The sequence below is a fragment of the Vigna radiata genome, chromosome 1 (assembly GCF_000741045.1).
Source record: "Vigna radiata var. radiata cultivar VC1973A chromosome 1, Vradiata_ver6, whole genome shotgun sequence".
NCBI classification, from domain to species: domain Eukaryota; kingdom Viridiplantae; phylum Streptophyta; class Magnoliopsida; order Fabales; family Fabaceae; genus Vigna; species Vigna radiata.
Window position 1 is genome coordinate 22,453,883 of NC_028351.1, and position 22,386 is coordinate 22,476,268.

The 22,386-nt window shown below is 32.9% G+C and overlaps 1 protein-coding gene across 2 annotated transcripts; it reads right to left on the bottom strand.

The window, feature by feature from the left end:
* Positions 1–16,749: 16,749 nt before the first annotated feature.
* On the bottom strand, positions 16,750–21,744 carry LOC106775131 (GATA transcription factor 8). 2 transcript variants are annotated; one of them, XM_014662196.2, is made up of 4 exons: positions 21,675–21,744; positions 21,233–21,281; positions 19,977–20,234; positions 16,750–18,107 (listed from the first exon to the last, which is right to left on the bottom strand). In XM_014662196.2, the coding sequence occupies exons 3-4, from the start codon at positions 20,208–20,210 to the stop codon at positions 17,325–17,327; spliced, it is 1,017 nt and encodes a 338-aa protein (XP_014517682.1). In that variant the 5' UTR covers positions 20,211–20,234; positions 21,233–21,281; positions 21,675–21,744; the 3' UTR covers positions 16,750–17,324. The 2 variants fall into 2 exon arrangements, with proteins under 2 accessions (XP_014517682.1, XP_014517690.1); XM_014662204.2 differs by lacking the exons at positions 21,233–21,281; positions 21,675–21,744 and having other exon boundaries at positions 19,977–20,437.
* Positions 21,745–22,386: the final 642 nt, after the last annotated feature.

Here is a 22,386-nt window from a genome sequence, read left to right on the forward strand (position 1 = left end):
AATAAATTTTTACAAAGAAAAAGTTTATTTTATCTAAAATTTTTACTATGATAAAGATTGTATAGCTCTTATGTTACATAAGTGTCTTCATACCATAGAAAAGCTAAATACTTGTTTAGTAAAAAAGTCTAGGAGAAATATTTATCCATAAACTTTAACGAGGTATGTTAATTGTGATGCATATAAGGTAAAATTTAATATCCTAAATAATATAAATTCATTTTATTCAACTTTTTGTGCAAATGAGCATATATCCATCTCTTAACCATATTATTCCTTTTATATTGTTTAAGTTCCTTTGAAAATATAAAAATATTAACTAAATTCTCTATTCAAAAGTGAAATTTGCAACAACTTTTTAATTGGTTTATAAGGGAAGTGTGGGTGGTGGATATATGTACAAGTATTTATTTTATGGACCCTAGATGAAAAAGTAAATAACGTTTCATTATATTTTATTATTTTTAAATATAAACATATATAACATAAACAAATAATAATTTAATTTTATTATATAAAACAAACAGTATTTTAATCAACTTTAAAAAAGATATATTAGTTTTTATAAGGACCTGAAAATAAGCCAAGGGTTGATGGGTCTTATGTTTAGGCAGTTCAGCCCATAAAGACTAAGGGCACATGACTTAGAAGGGGCTTCTCTGAAAATCAGATTCTTCATTTAGTCATTTTTCTTTCTCTCTCTAGAAATTCTTTCACATAGCTATGCCTTCTCTCTAGAATCCCAACTCATTGAACCGTTTAAATTATTGGTTTGAAGGGGCCTAAGCGTACACGGCGTCAAGAGCTTCACTTTGAACCGATCAGTTTCCCCATATCATTCCAGTAAGTGGTCTTTTTGTTTCCCTCCGCCATTTTGATACCTAGAGTTTGGGGTTCTACTGATCTCATGCAATTAGAGTTGTCCTCATTCTAATTTCTGTTAAGTCATAACTCTAAGAACTATTTTCTACCGCCAATATGGGGTTCATAGGTGTTGTTGTGTTTTGTCTGGGTGATACTCCGTTAGGGCATCTTCAAACTAGTTGTACTTTGAGAAATCCAGGTAAGGGGAGCTATTTATATTTTTTTTATGAGCTGTATGATGTGCATGTTTGATAAATTGAAATTTGGTGTACTGTTATATTATATTTTTGGTTTTGAGTATGTTGAGTTGTAAATTGTTGAGGCTGTGAAATTTGTGTAATTGTGGTGTGCTGATTATCATGTGACTTTGATAAGTTGTTGGCTATAATTGATTTTGTTGAAAAAGGTTGGAGTAAGGATTCTGTAATGGCATTGATATGGGAAGTAAGTAGTACACAGATACTGTTTTAGGCTACTATGAGAGGAAGTAAAATATAAAAAATGGACATTTGAGGTCTAGAGTACAATAGACTAGTTTAGGTAACTTAAATAAATTAATTAGAACTTGTTGAGAGCCTTTATTTGTTGGTACTTAAAAAACTAAGTTGGCACATCTCTGATCATAGAGCAGCCCTAGCCTGGTAAAGTCAGTTGTGACTAGACATATGTGCTGGCATCGAAGGTGAATTTGATGCGTTCAGACATCTGGGTCCACTCTGGTGACCAATTGGAGGAAAGTAAGATCTCTACTATGATGAAAAATTAGATGAGTAGTTTACCAAATAGGAACCATTTTGGGTGTTTGATGAGAAGTGAAGGAGGGATTTTGAGAGTTTGGGATAATGAGTGCATTTGGTCTGTGTGGGCAGTTTAGACAAGTTAGTTGTTACTTGTTAGGCAGATAAAATTTAACAAAAACACATTAAAAATGACATAATTGAATTAAAATCCATAAGCCATAGGATGCGATGTTTTGAAGTTAAATTCAAGTCTAAACAACTTTAGAATCACTGTATAATTGGTAAAATCCATCTAGATAAGTTTAAATAGGTGCCTATCACAAATTTGGAATGTTAGAAGTTACATTAGTATTGAATGTAGTGCTGGAGTTAGAAGAGTATGATAAATATATATATATATATATATATATATATATATATATATATATATATATATATATATATATATACATATACGATAATAAATTATATTAAAATAATATTGTTTTAGAGAAAATTAGTAGTAAAGATTACGTATGATATTAAATTTTACTTGTGGGGATGTATTAGTTTACAAGAAATTGTAGAGTTTTGTAGTGTGATTGAAATAATATGACAGTATTGTCTATTTGAGATGATTGGAAGTGGTTGTGGAGCATGTTCTGGTACATATGACGATCTTTAAGGCTTAAACATGTGATTTGATTATAATTCAAAGGTGTGTGAATTGAAAAAGACTGAAACATGATTTCATGGTTGCTTATGGTAGTTTCAAATGTAGAATCTCTTGGTGAGATTCTTAGTGTTTTAGAATGAAAGTAGGAGCTCAGTCTTGGGGTCTTCTTAGACGCTCCAATGGCCTTTCTTCTCATGTAGAGAGGATTGGACCATCATGCTCTAGGGCGCAGAACAGACTAACCTCGTGAGTGTAGTAGGGCGGGGGAGCCCAAGGCGGGGGAGCCTAAGTATGACAAGCCACCACGGGTGCATGACCCGCCATAGCTCGACTATCATTCTAATGTCCGGACGAATCAAGTCTAAAAGATAACAGGCTAGGATTTGTGTTGTATATATTGCCTTGCTTGTATATACTTTACTTGGGTTGAATCTAGTATGTTCATGTTGGTATAATTGCATGCTTTTTATATAATTAGCTCACCCTTGCATTTGTGTTTTTACTATGTTGTATGTGTTTTCCTTTGCGATGATCATCCACTTGGATGGGAGCAAATGGCGAGGAGGTTACCTTGGAGACAGCCTTGGATGGGGATGGCAATGTTGCAGCCTAGTCCACTGGATCTCATTTCTCTTAGTCGTGTTATTTTGAAGAACCTTTTCAGGTTTTAAAATTTTTAATTCCTTGTATTTCCAAGGAGAAACTTTAGTACTCCACTTCCAAATTCTAAGTACTTTTTAAGGATGACTGTAATCCTATTACTCTTGACTGTTTTCTATTATTATTCATGATGACGTCTTGATTATGTATGTCTTTATCATATAATTGGGACATCACAGTTTTTGTCTCAATTACTCATATGTTATGATCTATTATTTAATTATATTTACAGATAAATAAAAATTACGCATATAAAAAATATAGATATAAAGATAAATAAAAAGTATGCATGACATTGTTACAAATTGATGAGATATTTAACTTTCTTTATTCTTGTCCACACAAAAGGAAAAGAAATGTTGAAGTTTAAAATAAATAAATTTATATTTTTTTTTTAATATTCTCCACTGGATTTTATTGTATTGAGTAAGTCACTTTATTATATTGTAGTAAGTCAGTGTCCAACATGTTACATTCTTTTACTATATTTTATTTTGTTTATATATTTTAAAATATTAATTTTATGTTTATAATTTAATTTTGTGTTTTTTTTTTTGTCTCAAACTATTATTATAGTTTGAAAAAGCACATTTTTAATAGATTAATTCAATTATGTTAGTTGGTGGTTAATGTACTATAAATACAATAACATAATTCAGAATTAAAAAGCAATATATTCAATTCTCTTATTCTATTTATAGTTTCACATGCCTTTTTATAAAAGGTGTGCAAGATTGTGTATTGTGTGTTTCAAGAATTTGGTATCTAGATCCTTAACTATCTAAATCTATGGTGATTGAATTCTTTCACGTGTATCATGACAACGCCAAATGGAAACTTTGCGACAACCTCCCTATTCTTGATGGGAAATATTGGGATTAAAGGTATATAAAGATGAAGTGATATTTGGATTTCAAGAAGTTATGGAGATGGTACAAAATGAGTATGTGGAGTTGAGTGAAAGCTCCATTGATCCTGTATCATTCTACATCATGTTGGGTTATTGGGCTCCCTTCCTATGTGGAGAATAGACTCAAATAATGTGGTCTATTATGTCTCATTAAGTTAAAATGAGATGAGTATGATTAGTAGAGCACAAGAGAGTCATTTGAAGAGAGGCAAAAGCCAAGTGAGAGAAAAAGAAAGAGAGAAAGTCATTCCCGCATAACTCTAAACCTGCGCTGGTGTTTTCGTCGCTGTGAAGTCGTTCACCGTTGGATCGAGCATATTTTTTGACAGCAGGTTCCAAACATATGGTTCTTCATTCTAACCGTTCGGATCATCAATCGGAGGTCTAGATTGGGAGAAATCGGTCCCGTCCCAGCAGCCCTGTTTTGGAGAATTTTCATCTTCTTTGTTCTCATTTGTAAGCATTTGTGCTTAGTTAATTTGGCTTAATGAAATACCTTTTGGTATTATTATTGGAGACTCTTTTATACCCTATTATTGATCATAGTGGATTTTTCTTTGATCTGGACGACTCGTGGTTTTTACCCTTACATTGAGGGGTTTTCCACGTTAAAAATTGTTGGTGTCTCTTTGTGTGCTTTGGATTCTATTTTTGTTCTATTTGTTTGGTGCTCCTTGCAGATTCTCGTAAGAAGGGGGATTGAATTTCCGTTGTGTTATAACTCTTTTCCAAGTTGTTATATTTGTTTTGGCCCTTTCCCCCATCAGAGTGGTATCAGAGCCAGGTTAAGGGACTGTTTAATTTGTGTGAATGATGGAGGCACACACAAAATTGATTCCGTTGAATGGCGAAAATTATCACTTATGAAAAGGCAAGATGAAGGACTTGCTATTTGTGAAAAATTTGCATCTTCCTGTTTTTGCTTCCAATAAGCCAGAATCCAAGTCAGATGAAGAATGAGATTTTGAACATCAACAGGTTTGTGGATTTATCAGGCAGTTTGTTGATGACAATGTCTATAATTTTGTTGCTAATGAGACACATGCGAGAACCCTATAGGATAAGCTTGAGTCGTTTTATGCCTCTAAGTCAGGGACTAATAAATTATACTTGTTGAAAAATTTTGTGGAGTTGAAGTACAAGGAAGGAACTCCTGTTTCAAATCACTTGAGTGAATTTCAAGGATGCTATGATCAGTTATCAGGAATGGGTAAAAAATTTGATGATGATCTATTGGGCTTATTCCTATTAAACTCTTTACCGGATTCGTGGGAGACATTTCGGGTTTTCATGATAAGTGTTACCCTTAATGGTGATATTTCTTTGCAAATGGCAAAGAGTGGTGCTCTTATTGAGGAGATGAGAAAGAAGACACATGGTACTTCATCTCATTCAGAAGTGCTTATTATAGAGAATAGGGGGAGAAGCCAAAAGAAAGAACAAAACAGTGGTAGAGATAAAAACAGGAGCAAGTCCAAGTCTCGGTACAAGAATGTGGAGTGTCACTATTGTCACAAAACAGGGCATATAAAGAGGAACTATTTTTTGTGGAAGAAAGAGAACAAAGACAAAAAGGGTAAGAAAAAAGAAAGAGATAATGATGATGGTGATCGTGTTACTACTACTACATGTGGTGACCTTGTTTGTCTTCGTGATTATGACACTATTAATTTTGTATCTGATGAGAGCATGTGGATAATTGATAGTGGTGCTGCACTGAATGTTACATCTAGGAAGGAGTTCTTCACATCTTATACACCTAATGATTTTGGAGTATTGAAGATGGGTAATGATGGGGTGTCTAAGGTTATTGGTGTTAGTGATGTTCACTTGCAAACCAACATGGGGATGCAGTTGTTGCTTAGAGGAGTTAAACATGCTCCAGATGTTCGCTTTAACTTGATTTCTGTGCAGATACTTGATGATGGTGGATATGATAACCACTTTGGTTCTGGAAAGTGGACGCTCACCAAAGGTAACTTGATTGTGGCTAAAGGGGAGAAAAACTCTAAGCTTTACTGGACAAAAGCTTTGGTTGCTGAAGACAGTGTGAATGTTGTGTATATGGAGTCATCTTTGTGGCACAGAAGGCTTGGGCATATCAGTGAAAAGGGACTTAACTGCTTAGCTAAAAAGGATGTTCTCTCAGGATTGAAGAATGTAGAGTTGGAGAAATGTTCTCACTGCATGGCTGGTAAACAAACCAGAGTATCCTTCAAGAAGCATCCTCCCTCCAGGAAGTCAGAGTTGCTTGAATTGGTGCATTCTAATGTTTGTGGCCCATTGAAGGTAAAGTCTTTTAGTGGTGCACTTTACTTTGTTACTTTTATTGATGATTGTTCCAGGAAGCTTTGGGTTTATGCACTACAGAGAAAGGACCGAGTGTTGGACAAGTTTAAAGAATTACATGCTTTGGTTGAGAGGCACTCAGGCAAGAAGTTGAAGCGCATTCGTACTGACAATAGTGGTGAATATTGTGGGTCGTTTGATGCTTATTGTAGAGAATATGGTATTGCACATGAGAAGACTCCTCCAAAAACTCCTCAGCTGAATGGTTTAGCGGAGAGGATGAACAAGACATTGATTGAAAGAGTTAGGTGTATGCTTTTTGAAGCAAAATTGCCTAAGCATTTCTGGGGTGAGGCATTGTTTACAGCAGTGCATGTTATTAATCTATGTCCTGCAGTCGCTTTGAACTCTGAGGTACCAGACAAGATTTGGTTTGGCAAGAATATTACTTATGATCATTTGCGTGTCTTCGGTTGTAAAGCATTTGTTCATATTCCGAAGGATGAAAGATCTAAGTTGGATATGAAGACAAGGCAATGCATCTTATTGGTTTTGGTCAGCATGAATTTGGCTACAAGTTGTATGACCCCGTTGAGAAGAAAGTTGTTAGAAGTCGGGATGTGCAATTCATGGAAGATCAAACCATTGAAGATATTGATAAGGTGGAGAAGTCTACTCCTAAGGAAGATGGTAATGTGACTGATGTTGATCCAATTCGGTTGTCTATTAATGATTTGGATATTGATGCTCATGATGATGAACAACATGGTGATATTGATAATCAGCAGGTTGGAGATAGCTTAGATGTTCCTATTGATAATGTTGATGAAGAGGAACATGATGAGAGTCTTAGTGATGTACTTGAGCTACCTGAAGCTCAACCCAGAAGATCTAACAAGCCAAAACAACCTTCTAAGAAGTACTCTACCAATGAGTATGTGATGTTAACTGATGAGGAAGAACCTGAATGTTATGAGGATGTCGTTGAAAGTGAAGCAAAGAAAAAGTGGTTGGATGCAATGCAGGATGAGATGAAATCTCTGCATGATGATCACACTTATGACTTGGTGAAGTTGCCTAAGGGTAAGAGAGCCTTAGAGAACAGGTGGATCTTCAAGGTGAAGTAAGAGAGCAATTATACATCTACCAGATATAAAGCCAGATTAGTGGTGAAAGGTTTTAGACAAAGAAAGGGTGTTGACTTCAATGAGATTTTCTCACCTGTGGTGAGGATGACATCTATCCGAACTATGTTAAGTCTAGCTGCTACTCTTGATTTGGAGGTTGAGCAGATGGATGTGAAGACAACCTTCCTTCATGGTGATTTGGAGAAAGAGATTTACATGAAGCAACCAGATGGTTTTCTTGTTAAAGGCAAGGAAGACTATGTGTGGAGGCTACGAAAAAGCCTATATGGTTTAAAGCAGGCTCCGAGGTAGTGGTATAAGAAGTTTGAGTTTGTTATGTGTGAGCAAGGCTACAAGAAGACTACTTCTGACCATTGTGTTTTGGTCACAAAATTTTCTGAGAATGATTTCATTATATTGTTGCTATATGTTGATGACATGCTTATTGTTGGAAAAGATGTTTCCAAAATTGACAGGTTGAAGAAGCAACTGGGCGAGTCATTTTCCATGAAAGACATGGGAGTTGCTAAGAAGATTCTTGGTATAAGTATCACTCGTGATAGAAAAGAGAAGAAACTTTGGCTATCACAGGAGCACTACATTCAGAAGGTGCTGCAAAGATTCCAAATGGAGAATGCTAAGGTTGTAAGTACTTCTCTTGCTACTCATTTTAAGTTGAGTGTTAAACATAGTCCTTCAAATGAAGTTGAGAAGATAGCTATGAGCAAAGTTCCTTATGCTTCTACGGTGGGTAGTTTGATGTATGCAATGGTATGTACAAGGCCTGATATTGCACACGTTGTATGTACATTTAGCAGATTTCTGTCAAATCCAGGTAGAGAGCATTAGAATACTGTGAAATGGATTTTGAGGTATCTTCGTGGTACTAGTGGTTTGAGGCTTTGTTTTGGAGGTGATAAGCCTACTTTGGTGGGTTACTCAGATTCAGATATGGCTGGAGACATTGATTCCAGAAAGTCCAATTTGGGCTATTTGATTCAGTTTGCAAGGGGAGCCTTGGCTTGGAAATCAAAGCTACAAAAGTGTGTGACGTTGTTTACTACTGAGGCAGAATTTATTGCACTTACTAAAGCATGTAAGGAGTTTTTATGGGTGAAGAAATTCTTGCAGGACCTCGGTTTTATGCAAGGTAAATACTTGTTGTATTGTGACAGTCAAAGTGCTATTCATCTTGGTAAGAATCCAACTTTTCATTCTAAATCCAAACATATTGATGTGAGGTATCATTGAATACGTGATGTTTTGGATGCTAAGTTGTTGGAACTAGCTAAAGTTCATACAGATGATAATGGTGCTGATATGATGACCAAGGCATTGCCAAGAGGAAAGTTTGAAGTTTGTTGTGAGATCGCTGGTTTGGCGGATATCTCCACATAGTCGTGAGAGGGAGATTTGTTGGGTTATTGGGCTCCCTTCCTATGTGGAGAATAGGCCCAAATAGTGTGGTCCATTATGTCTCATTAAGTTAAAATGAGATGGGTCAGATTAGTAGAGCACAAGAGAGTCATTTGAAGAGAGGCAAAAGTCAAGTGAGAGAAAAAGAAAGAGAGAAAGTCATTCCCGCATAACCCTAAACCTGCACTGGTGTTTTCGTCGATGTGAAGTCGTTCACCGTTGGATCAAGCTGAGTTTTGCACAATAGGTTCCAAACATATGGTTCTTCCTTCTGACCATTCGGATCATCAATCTGAGGTCTAGATTGGGAGAAATCGGTCCCGCACTAGCAGCCCTGTTTTGGAGAATTTTCATCTTCTTTGTTCTCATTTGTAAGCATTTGTGCTTAGTTAATTTGGCTTATTGAAAATAACTTTTGGTATTATTATTGGAGACTCTTTTGTACCCTATTATTGATCATAGTGGATTTTTCTTTGGTCTGGACGACTTATGGTTTTTACCCTTGCATTGAGGGGTTTTCCACGTTAAATTTGTTGGTGTCTCTTTGTGCTTTGGATTCTATTTTTGTTCTATTTGTTTGGTGCTCCTCGCAGATTCTCGCAAGAAGGGGGATTGAATTTTCGCTGCGTTATAACTCTTTGCCAAGTTGTTATATTTGTTTTGGCCCTTTACCCCATCACATCAATGTGTTAATCCTATGCATACAATGAGAACAAGAAGAAAGACTGTTCTTTTTGCATCAATGTGTTAATCTTATGCACTTTTATAAGATAGTCTCAGTAGTTTCAATAAAAGAAGTATGGAAAATTCTTGTGAAATTTTGTGAAGGGATGACAAGATCAAGAAACAGAAGCTTTAGGTTGTGTTCACTTGAGTCGATAATACTGTTCAAGAGAAATTGCGGGCGAAGATTAGCAAGATTTTTCTTGTTCACTTGGGTTGATTCGTGAAGACGAAATTGCGGGGAAATGTGAGATAAGCTTAATTTAAGCATCTCGTTGTATTGCGAAGATTTACATACAAATGTCGTTTCGGCCCTCATTTTGTTTGTAAATTCCACTAGAATATTAACGCTCTTCTACGCTCTTTCCAGAAGAAGATGAAGAACTGAAATGAAATAAAATATTTTCGAGGTGTATTCAATTACCTTCTATCTGTATTCGGTTCGGAAAAAATTTACATGAAACGATGTATTCGGTTCCAGCCATGAGAGTATCGGTTGCTTGAAGCATTTTGTTCCAAGCTTCGTGGTGGAGGTTGCCATGTTCAACCAAGCTGAAGGTTGCTTTGGTGGTGGACGCTAGATTATATGCGGCGAATGCGACCAAGGCCAAGGACATTGTCGGAGTGTTCCAGGTGGCTCATGCAAAGCGTTCAGCAGCGACTAGATCGCGGGAGAAGCCCTGGGGTTCGAAGAACACATTTCTGCATGTTCAAGCAATCTCAAGAGCCAACACAGAATAAAGAGAAAACAGATAAAAATGAGAAAGGTGAAGACTTGATTGATGAAAGAGATGGAGACAACACCTGTATCTTCAAAATCTCCTCTTTTCTCATGTCTTTCTAGACAATGGAAGAAAATGATTGTGATTTGTAAGATATAGGAAAAATGTAGAAAGGAGTGATAATAGATTTGAGAAACACAGTCAGGAAAAAAAAGAATATAAGCTAGAGATGCTCATCCAATCTCAAACTTATCTTCGAGAGCTTTTGGAACCAAAAACACACCATTTTCTTTTCTCTGAGTTAAACAAAATTTCAGCAAAGTTTGCTAGCATTGCCTATGTCTCTTTCTCCAAAAGACATGTGGAAGAAAGAAGAATTTTTTTTTTTTATGTTTTTTCTTTTTAATCTTTCTTTCTTTTTTCTGCAGTATTATTATTCTTCTATTTTAATTGATTATTATAACCTACATTTTATTAAATTACCTCTTAAATTTAAATTCTAATAATATAAATATTTAATAACATTGAATATTATCTTAAAAACTAATTAAGATTTTGCCTCAAAAACCTCCTAATTTAATCTTTAAATAAATAAAAGACAATATGATAATATTAAATGCACTCTTAAATTTTAATTTCAATAGTTAAATAATTAATTTTAATTTTTTACTCTCTATAAACATTTTTACAATTAAATATAACATTAAGAATTATCATTTTATATTACTTTAATAACTAGGGACATTTTGGTAATCTTTAATTTCTACCAATTAAAAAAAAAATTAAAATTGTCAGATCAATCAAATCCTACACTAATTCTCACAAACCTTACCTCTAAATTCACTCTCAATTACCTCCAAATCCACTCAAGTAAACACAAAAAAATTTAACCTCAAATCCCCTCAAATCTATTCAATCACTCTCTCCCAAATCATCTCCCCCAATCACCCTCAAGTGAACACACCCTAGTTTCTAATAATACAGTTTCAGTTGCTTCATATGGAGAATCTTGACAAGGCATCTGATACTTTTTAAGGGTGTTGAGTCTTGTTAATCAGATGAAGACTTATAGTGAAAAGATAACAAACCTAATGCTCATAGAGAAGGTGATGACTAAACTATCTCCATGATTTGATTACATAGTGGTTGCTATCGAGGAGCCCAAAATCTTGAAATGATTGCGATTGCAAATTACAAGGTTCCCTGGGAGTTCATGAACAATGCATGAATGAGAGAAATGAAAGGGCACCAAATTAGGCCTTACAAGTCTAAGTCACCAAGATAGAGGGAGTTGAAAGAGGAAGAGGTAGAAGAGGGAAAGGATCTAGAAATGGAAGTTATAAAAGTAGTGATCAAAATTGTGTTGATCATGACCAAAGTGAAACCTCAAATAGAAGTAGAGGTGGTGATAACCGTGGTAGGGGGAGAAAAAAAAATTTTAACAAGTGCATGAAACACTGTTAAAATTTTCAAAATGTTTTTTTTTACCTATATAAGCAAATCTCATTCATAAATTACAACAATAAATAAATTTTTAAAAAATTACAAATAGGTAAGTCATACAGTTGTTAAGCCCCTGGCAAGTGTACCAGATCATTATCAAGTAATATAAACGGTAAGACCGAGTATCGTTCTCCCAAAGGACTCAGTGGCCTAGATGTTCGTGTGATTTGATTTTATAAGACTTGAAAGAAAAATAATTTGCAAGGTTGATGCAAAAACAGAATTTAAATTTGCAAATGTAAATTGAATCAGTTGGCAAATAAGACTATGAATTAATGGAGTTGTTGGGGTTTACAATTTCATCTTTATCCACCCTCTTCTAATATTCTTGTTAAATTCGCTTTATTATCAATGTCATGCAGCTTTCTAATCTACTCAAAACCCGATTCCTCGGCGAAGAAAGCCTATTATCAATTACTAGTTTACCATTCCTAGTCTCCCTAAGTAATTAATAACGTATGATAAACAGAAGTTTAAAGCAATTGGTCGTCCTACTCCTATTCCTAGATAGTATTGCTTAACCAAGAGAATTCCTATCAGTTCGAGACTTCCCCATACGTTCCCGTATCGACAAAATCAAATATCATAGCACCGAATGAGTTAAACGATGCAAGCATGAAAATCGGAGACCCAAACTATTGATAATACAAGCATATGAATAAAACAAGAATTTTGATATAAGAGAGTTTCAAAAGATTACATTGTTCCCCAACAACAATGGGTTTAGTTCACCATGGACATGGTGAAACTAGATGGAATTAATGAAAATAATGGAAGAATAAACCCTAGAATTGGTGATTCGGAGCTCCCACATCCAAAAACCGCCTCCAAGGAGTGAAGAAGATGCTATAGACGTCTCTGATTGCCAAAAGATTACTCTGAGAATCACACTGGGTCTATTTATAGGCCATAAAAATAACAGAAATTCGGCTCAGGCCCATTCATTTAGGCGCTCAACGCTAGCTAACGCTCAGCGGTGGCAACGCTGGACGCTCAGTGCTCATTGGATGCTCAGCGGTCTGCGTCTTTGACGCCCAGCGCTGGGTTAGCGTTGGGCGGTGGTCGCGGCACCTCTTTTTCATCTTTTCTTGCCCTTTCTCTATTCCAAGTCCTTCCTTCTTCATCTTCATCATTCAATTCTCGTAAAATCCTGTCAAAACAATGTAAACCAAGCATAATATCTCTAAAACCACTTTTGGCTCTCTTGTTCACTAACTTAAACAAAATGCATGATTTCAAGTTAATTCTAAGTCATAAAGGTTGTGTTTTTTATATCAAATTAATGTATAAGAATAACGGTTTTTAGACCATTATCAACAGTCCTTATCCGATTTCAAATGAAGAAATTGTGTATTCTTAGATGACTTCCATTCTAATCATGCTGGAAAGTGAAAGTCGTCGGACCTCCTAACAACTTTAGTGTGATGTGATTAATTACGATGAATAGGTAATCAATTAGCTTACGCTGAAGTCATTGGGGGCGTGACAACTTTCAATTGCAAATTAAAAGTCGTTTTGGGGCAAGACGACTTCCAATATTATCAATTACACGGGTACTTGTAACCACTGGAATTTATTCATATAATCCAAAAATGTAATCGATTACAAGTTCCCACCATAGAGAACAATATTGTAATTACAAGAATCGTGATTAATTAAATGATTCGTTGTGTATATTTATGGTAATTAAGTTATATAAGTTTATAATTAAGTATTAAGTGTTTGTAGATATATTTAATTTGTAGATTGTGGGTTATTGATAAATAACACACTATAATGAACAAAACATACATAAAAACATGTCATATATAAAGGTGAAGGTAATTCATAAATAAATAATACTCAACATGTATAAGAAGTTAATTTTGAAGTTCAAATAAATACGTAATAAAATTAAATTTAAGAGGGCTTATATGGAGGTGATCCATGCCTTTCTCAAGGCGAGCAACTCGAGCATCAAGATTATCAAATTTGGTTCCAACGAAAGTGCGAAAATCACATAACACATTCATAATATCTGCGAGGAAAGTATCATATTGTTGTGGACATGGTGTGCGCTCATTATGAATTGACTAAAGATCATCATGTTTGTGAACTCACTAATCATCAATGTTTTTAACAAAACCAAATGATGTTATAGCTTCATTACCAATTTGATAAGACCTTTTAGCTTTTACGAAAGGTTTATGGTAGAGGAATGTCAAACTGATCCAAAAAGTGGTAATGAGGTTGGGATATGGTAGAGGAGCATTGTCCCATAAGGCCCTTTGTATGCGATGTTTGATTAGATGGGTCCAATTAATCTCCCTTCTATTTAAGAGTGTCCACATCAAAATTAAGTCTTCTTCAGTTTCCTATGCAAGGTTAGTGGCACGGGGAAGTAAAACGCAACAAATAATATAGTGCATTATTTGATTATCAACCTTCATAGACCCAACAAGTAATATACCCGTAATGTTGGCATTGTAATGTTGGCATTCTGATAAAAAATCATAATTTAGCTTTAATACTAGAATAATCATCTTTCCAATCATCAACTATATTTTCCTTCAAATGACATGCCTTTAGTTTGTAATTTTGTCATAGAAAAGAATAATGAAGTTATTATAATTGGTACTTTTTTAACTTGACTATGAATAACTCCATCACTAATCCACATATGTTGCTATAGAATGCTCGTACTAATTCCAAAAAATATGGTTCTTTCATAGTGATAAAATATAATAGTTCAACATTTATAAAGATACTATAGCACTCAATTTTCTTCGTTAAAAAAGTAAGAATCTAGGTACTTAGGTTTGAGCAATACCTCTCAAATTAAGTATTGGTAGAAAATAATAGATTAGGATATTTGACTAGCTTATAAACCAATTTGATCAACATAAAAATATTTGACAAGTATATTAAAGTAGTCTATTTTATCAACTTCTACCTAATTAAGTTATATGCTATTTCACCTAACTTCTATACCAATTTTTGTTAATTTCATTTTACCTATTATGACCTATATCAATTTTATAAAGACAATGAATTATTACACTATTTTTAATGTTTGTTAAGGATATTTCTTAATATATGCAATTCAAAATTAAAACAGTTAAACGTTATATTGAAATTGTTTAAAGATGACACACAAAAAAAAATGTAAAAAGAAATTCAAGGCATATCGATTTAAATCGAGAAATCAAAAGATTATTTTATAAAAAATAAATAAAAAATAAATTCGATTAATGCTTTTTGTATCAATTCATTCAATTAAATAACTTTTTCAAATAAACGAATATATACATAACGTTTAAAAAATAAATGAAGAAGATACAAAAAATAATAATTTAATTTATTTATTTTTTTTGTTAAAAACAAAAATCTCATTTGTATATTAAACTTATGTAATTACATCCTTTTTACATACATCCAATTTATCAAATTCTTCCGATCCAATAAATTGGTTTATCAACCTAAAATTTATAAATAAACTCCTAGCTTATCTAGTTTTGTTAAACAAATTCATAATAAAATTCTATAATCATATATCACATTTTTGTTTAAAAAATATAAAAAGAATAATTTTGATTTATTTTATAAAAATAATATTATAAAACTATATAAAAATAAAATAAAATTGTGGGGCTCTCCCTTTTTTAGTGGTAGATCTGGACAGCACTAACCAACTATTTTAGTATGGAGATGAACATTGTGTATGAAGTATATTTTCTAAGACATGAATATTGGAACAAAGTACTGTTATACAAATTAGCATCCCTAACATAATATGAATATATAAGTATTTTATATTGTGTAGCTGTGTGTTATCCACTATCATACCTAAATATATAAGATGGATAAAAACAAAAACATCAAGTGTATATTATTTTTTGAAAAATAAATTTTACCCACAAGTTTTACTTCATATTATATCAATAATTAAATATCAAATCAATAAATTAAATAGTCTTACTATATCTTTTAACCCTTTTAAGTTGATTATGATATGAATGTTTACTTTTTTATATAGACATGCTTTTTCCCTTAAGAGATAGAAGAAGTTGCGTGCACTCATTTCATATGAACCCTACTTTGATAGAGAGAGGGATGTTTATTTATAGCTTTGGAAGAAAAAAAAAAGTTACATTGGAATAGTAACAATAGTATTAGGCAGAAGAGGTTGGTGGTGAAATTGACCTAATTCTTGCATGCATAGAATAATAGCATAGAGTAATAAGAGTAAACAAAAATACAAATGGTGTTGGAGAGGAAGAGGAATCAACCCTTAACTAGTCTATATCAAAGTTGTTAAGATGTGTGTGACATTTTTTGAAAGAATAATTCCCATGAAATGATTGATGCAATCGATTGAATTTAGCAGCAAATTACCATCATTTAATTTAATTGTCGGTTGTAAAGTTGCATGAGATCATGACATGTTGCCAAATCACAAAGAGTCTATCAATGCCATCATAATGGGATTGATATAGGAGCATTAGTCTTACCTTTCAAGGCATGGATGTGTTTTATCAATCATAATCCTCACCATTTCTCTTTTTTCTTTTCTTTTGTTGCTTCTCTTTCACATTCACCAAGTTTGCATTAGAGAACTTTTAGAGAGTTCAATAAGAAATTTGTATTTAAATTATGTTTTATTTTAATTTTTAAACAATACCAGATTATTAGATGAATTAAAAAAGAAATGTGTATTTAAATTTTTTTATTTTTATTTTTAAACAAGACTATTATATGTAAAAAAATATATATAATGACTAGTTATAAAATAATTATTTAAATTATTTTGATTTTAACTCTTCAACGATATGAAATTATTAAACTATTAGATATTAGATATATGTATTAAGTAAATTGTTAAGGGTTTTTTTACTTGAATGAAAAAATTGATCTCTTTAAATTCGGATAATAAATTACTTGAGCCGTTATCATTAATAGGTGGAAGTGTTGATACCATTATTGCAACTATTGGTGCATGCAGGGTTTGCTCAACAGAAAACTTGGGGAGAATCTGATACTAAAGTTGGAACAGATCAAGATGAATATTCTTATACTTGAAACAAATTGCATTTTGAAGAATTGGTCAAGAACATAACTTGCAGATATTAGGAAAGAATATTCCCAACACAAACAATAAAAAGAAGGCAAATTCCAAAAGTTCCTTTCTGACTCAACTCATAAGTTTGACTACAAATGAACTGCAAAAAGAATTGCTACATAGAAAGGTGATTGGAAGCAAAAGTAAATGAAGTAAAAAAACACCCTGCTGAGTACTGCTACGATTACTAAACCTAAATGGCTAACACTAATGACTCTATCCTCTTTGAATTGCATCTCTATATCACTTCTTCCTCAGTTCTCATTACAACCCTCTTCTAAATATAGCTAACTTATGAGCATATTCTATGCTCCTATCATCCAATTCCAGCCCTGTACAAAACCCAATGACAAAATAAACGAAAAATAAAAAGCATCACAAGACTAAGGTTTAAACTTGTGGTTGTCATGCATCAAAATTGTGGACAAGTATGGCTAATGCAGTAACAACAGCAACCACAATGCAATTGCAGATACCTATAAAAAAAGCTTACTACTGCAGTTTGCAGAATTCAATTCAAAGCCTTGTATAAGACATGATGATGATGACGACGACGACGACTCAAGAGAGGAATTGAAAGAGAATCAGAGAACCTTCAACTACTATGATCATTCCTTTCACATGTATTCCAGGGAAAGGCTGCTGTTAGTGTTTGGAATAAGTTCTGGTGAGGAAGCTGAATCTGCTGCAAAACCAGATTTGGGGCCTGTCTTGTTTCTCATTTCAAGGACCTTCTTGTGGGAGTTGGAGTGCACAGCTGCACAGAACGTCGGACTGGCAGCCGGCCGGTATTCGGGGAAGAGGCGCCCTGACTTGTAGCGCACGCCACAAGCGTTGCAGAGTGTTTTTGGCCCCATTGGCCCTGCCCTCCACTGTGGTGTCTTGGTTATCTCACAGTGCACACATTTTCTCACTGCCTGTGATGCTGTAGCATTGTGGTCTTCACCACCTGAGAAAGTCACTTTGATCTTCTTTTTCTTCTTGTGCTCACCAGAGGCCTGTTTTGGTGGCTTGACGGTGGATTCAGCGAAATTCTCAGAGTCTGACGAGGTCTTGGAGGAGGTGGTGTTGTGCTGTGTATTCTCGCCAGTGGAAGACGCTGGCGAGATCAGCTGCATAACTGGATAGGGATTGAAGGCTGCAGGACGTGCACGCTTGCTACGTGCACGTCCACATGGCACGGGGATGTAAATCTCCGTGTTACGAGATGCAGCCTTCGTTCTGGAGTAAAAACTGCTACTTTCAAGGACAGAAACTGGACTTGCTGTCTGGAATTGAGCATGAGTTGTGTCCTCCTTGTTGGTGCATTGTGGCTGCTCTTGCTGCATGGTGAGACTCCCACCAGAGAAAGAGTCCTCAACAAAATTTGACAGCCATTCCAATTGTTCAATGTCTTCAAACTGGAATAAGAACAATGTGTAACATAGTTAGCATGCTGCTGCTAAGGCTATTTGTTTAAACATTTTCATTTATTTTTTCACTTTCCTATAACAAAATTTGTTTAAACATTCCCTCAATAAGAACTGAATTGAGAAATTACAATTGCTCAATATATCTAAATTAAACTACACTAATTATGATGAAATAGAGAAGGTATTTATCAAGTAATTTTCTCATATTAGTATTCATAGTTATTATATGAAAATTTTATTAAAAAACAAAAAAAAAAACATGAAAATATTAAATCTATGATAAAATTATATTACATATATATAATAAAAATACAAAAAAATATTAAATAAATATATTTATCAGAAATACATTTAAAAATCATTACTGTTTTTCACTAAATACATTTTTCATAGATTTTACACTAATTAAAAAAAACAACAGATAAAATAATCTTAAAAGTAATATTTTGACATTACTGACTTCCTCTATTCATATAATTGCATAAGAAACTGAAAATAAAAAGTATAATGTAAAGTCAACAAAAGAGGAGAACATCAAGTAAATTTTGATTAATTTATTTATCCTAAAAATCATTTCTCTAACTAATTAGACATGTTAACAGATTTTGACCAACTCAGATTTCCTGATGAAGATGAGGTGCTACTACTATTGAAGAGTGTGACAACCTTTGTAAATAGTCATTATGGCCTCACATGCTAAGTCACGTGACTGTCAATAATGATATTCATAATAATTTAGCCAACCCAACCCCACCATTGAAGTGGATGATGTGCTCTTGTTTCTCACCGACACAATCAAGTATCCATAAATGACCAAACTACCCTTTTCTAAGAATATTTGGAAATTTGTTCGACTCCCCAGTGCAACCTTCCAAATCCAAAATTATATTTGAGAATAATGTGATTAAAGTTATTTGTCGGTGAAAATTAAATATTTTAAAAAATAAGTAAAGTTTTCAAAGAAAAAAAAATATATAAAGACAACTTTTATTAGTTTTGATAGAATATTATTTAGATGTGTGTATGTGAAAAGAAAATAATAATACAAACAGGAAAAATATTTTGCACTCTATTACTAATTATATTATCATATAATAAATTTAATAACTTTATATAATACGTATAAAAATATATCAAAAGATACCCTTTTACATGTAATTTTTTTTCTAAATAATTATTACTTAAATAATTCAAATTCAAAAGTTATACCAACTGCACCAATTTCCTTTATATAAGTATTAAATGTATTTTACGTTTTTTTCAATATATTAACTTTGCATTTAATATGTTTGAACGAGATATGTAACTTTGAAAAAGTACTACGTAAATATTAAATTATTACTTTAGAAGTGATGGTTTTTATTTATTACAGTCAAATAATTTATCCAAAGGTATTAAAATTTAAGAAACAAAACTTTTCTACTAAAAGTTGTTTTAAATACAATCTAAATGGTTAAAATTTACAAGTAAATTTTTTTTCTATTAAAAGTTGTTAAAATAAAAAGAAAATAAAGTATTTTTAATTAATGATATCGAAAAATGAAACTGTTTAGAAATTAGGGATTCCTTGACTGAAACGTGTGAAACTCTGTAACCCCAAAATCGAAATTAAGGCTAAGTTTGGAGTATTGAAAATAGAGAAAAAGAATTGAACAAAAAAACCTGTACTATGCAGAGAATCACAGCTAGTAGAACCAATTTTTTCATACAATTATGCAGGGTAACAGATATGTAATAAAAACACCAACAAAACCAGGAGCCTTGATGAAACTACACGCAACTGGTTCACGAAACACGTGACCGCTTTTTCAGTACACACATGGACGAATGAGATGTCAGAAGAGTTTGGAATCTCACCGGAACAGAGAGTTCTGTCGAGAGGTCCGGCACAGTATTGCCGGAAAACACCGTATTGGTGGCATGCAGCGAGTCAGATTCTGTGGACCAGAAGTTTGTCGGAGGAGGAGCAACCGGTGTAACAACAGTAGTGTCAGTGACAGCTGCTGTTTCTTCAGCAGGAAATTCGAGGAGGTCGTCTATGTGGTCGAAGAAGCTGCCGCAATCAATGTCGTCAATGAAGTTTCCGATCATTTTTTTTTTCTCTTTTTTTCTTTCCTGTGAAAAAGAAAAATGAGAGAAATAAAAGGAACAAAGCGTTTTTTATCTGCTTTTAAGGTTGTGTTTGTTTGAAGGATGAATGAGTGTGAATGGTTCGAAATAGGTTATTAGTAGGAGTAAGTACCCATGTCGTGGGACCTACTGAAAGATGGAGGATTTTCACCATGAAAGAGAAAGAACATATTAGCACTTATCATATAACTTCTGTGTTTTTCATTATACATAAAAAAAAGGGAAAAAAATTAAAAAAAAAAAAAAAATATATATATATATATATATATATATATATATATATATATATTTGTATATAAACATTATTGAAATGGAAATGGATAAAGTTTTAATAAATATATAACAATGGATAAAAAATTGTAATAAATGTATTATTGAAATATAGACACATTTTACTTTTCATGTAAGGATTCTTATATGCCGGTGCTGTTATAAAGAAAAGTCTGTCAAATGTGACTTTTTATTTTATAAACAAACTATAAGAAAAATAATTTATGCTTACAATACATATTAAAACTCCTTTTTAAAAATAGTATTACTTTTAATTGTTTTATTGTTATTTGAGAAATGAAATCTGGGATAAAATTTATACCATATTGGTTTCTTATTAAACTTTAAAGATTCCGGTTTTGGAAATTACAGAAAAAAAAAGTAATACAAAAATGGTGGGGGTTTTCTTAATTTCGATTATCATCAAATATAATTTCATCAAAATTCATAAGAATTAAAAACCCTAGTTAAGAAATTTATTCATTCTTTGGGTAAGTTTTAGTAATAAAGCTTTCAAAATTACTTCAATGCAAATGCACCAAAAATTGTGTCATTTCAGCAAACACTTGGCATGCGTAATAGCTGGTACCAAATTTGTTCCACTCTTTGACATATCAAACTGAAGATGAATACATTCAATTTTCATAGCCCTTCAGAAAAAATTCAGCCATTTTTATAAAAATTGAAGGAGAACAAGTAGAACAAAACCTTACCTTTACAATAAAGTTATCAACAATGTTTGAATAATTTCAAAATCCAAACCTGGACAAACAAAGAAACCAGCAAAAGAAACACATTATAAAATGAAAATATTTCACAATAATTCATTTCATATTTTCACTGAAAAAAAAAACTTTCTTTATTTACTCTCTACGGTGTCACCATGATATAGTCTATAATTTCGTCACCCAGATTTGTCAATAAAGACAAAGAAAAAGGATAATTATAAAATTAAAATAAAATATTTTAAACTAGAGAATCGAAAAAGGAAAAGTTAATGCAAGTACAGAAACTGGTACATAATTGAAGATGATCAAAATCTACATTTCATAAATAATATAAAGTAAATATTTCAAATAGAAAAAAGATCATTGCAATTTTCAACAAAAATAAGATGAATTCAAATGAAACCAAATGAGAAGAGGAAAGACAAACCAGAGAAGAAGAAGAAGAAGATTAGAAATCCATCTGCATTGCAAATGTGAGAGAGAGAAGAAAGAGAAAGGTTTTGAAAAGAGAAAGAGGAGAGTGAAGAAGGTTTAAAAGAGTGGTGAGAAAAAAAAAAAAAAAAAGTGATGGGCAACAAACAACGTTAGGTGATGCTCCGCGTTCGTTGCTAGCTGTCTTTTACCATGGGACAGTGTCGTGATGTTGAAGTATTGTGAGTTTCTTTTATGTTTATTTTTTGATTTTGATATTGGTTTGTGTTTGAGTTTCTCTCTCTTCTGATTGCACACGGGTCCCATGCCTACTACACACCACATTCACGGATATTCACACCATCAAAACGAGCTTCAACTCTTTTCACCCTCAAAACAACCATAACTGTTTACTTTTTCACATTTTTTTTCAGACAAACGCTACTTTTTCACCCTTTTTCAGAGAAACGCCAATAGCTTTTTCTGCCGTTGCCTAATATTTTTGCAAATGCATTTATCAAATATATTACTTTTAGGTTAGGAATACTAAAATTAAATGTTTCAATTAAGATTTAAATACTTTGCAAAATTTAAAATCATTTTTTATCACAAGAATTCTTACATTAAATGTATAAAATATCCTGTGTTATAAATATTTTATTATTTCATTTTATAGTTAAGAACATGTTGTTACTTTTAATTTTTATTCATAATTTTGTTTATTGAGA

Coding starts and splice junctions, on each gene's coding strand:
- LOC106775131 (XM_014662196.2), bottom strand. CDS start 20,210: ATGATCGGAAACTTCATTGACGACATTGATTGCGGCAGCTTCTTCGAC. Junction 18,108..19,976: donor CGACAGAACTCTCTGTTCCG/GTGAGATTCCAA, acceptor TTCTTATTCCAG/TTTGAAGACATTGAACAATT.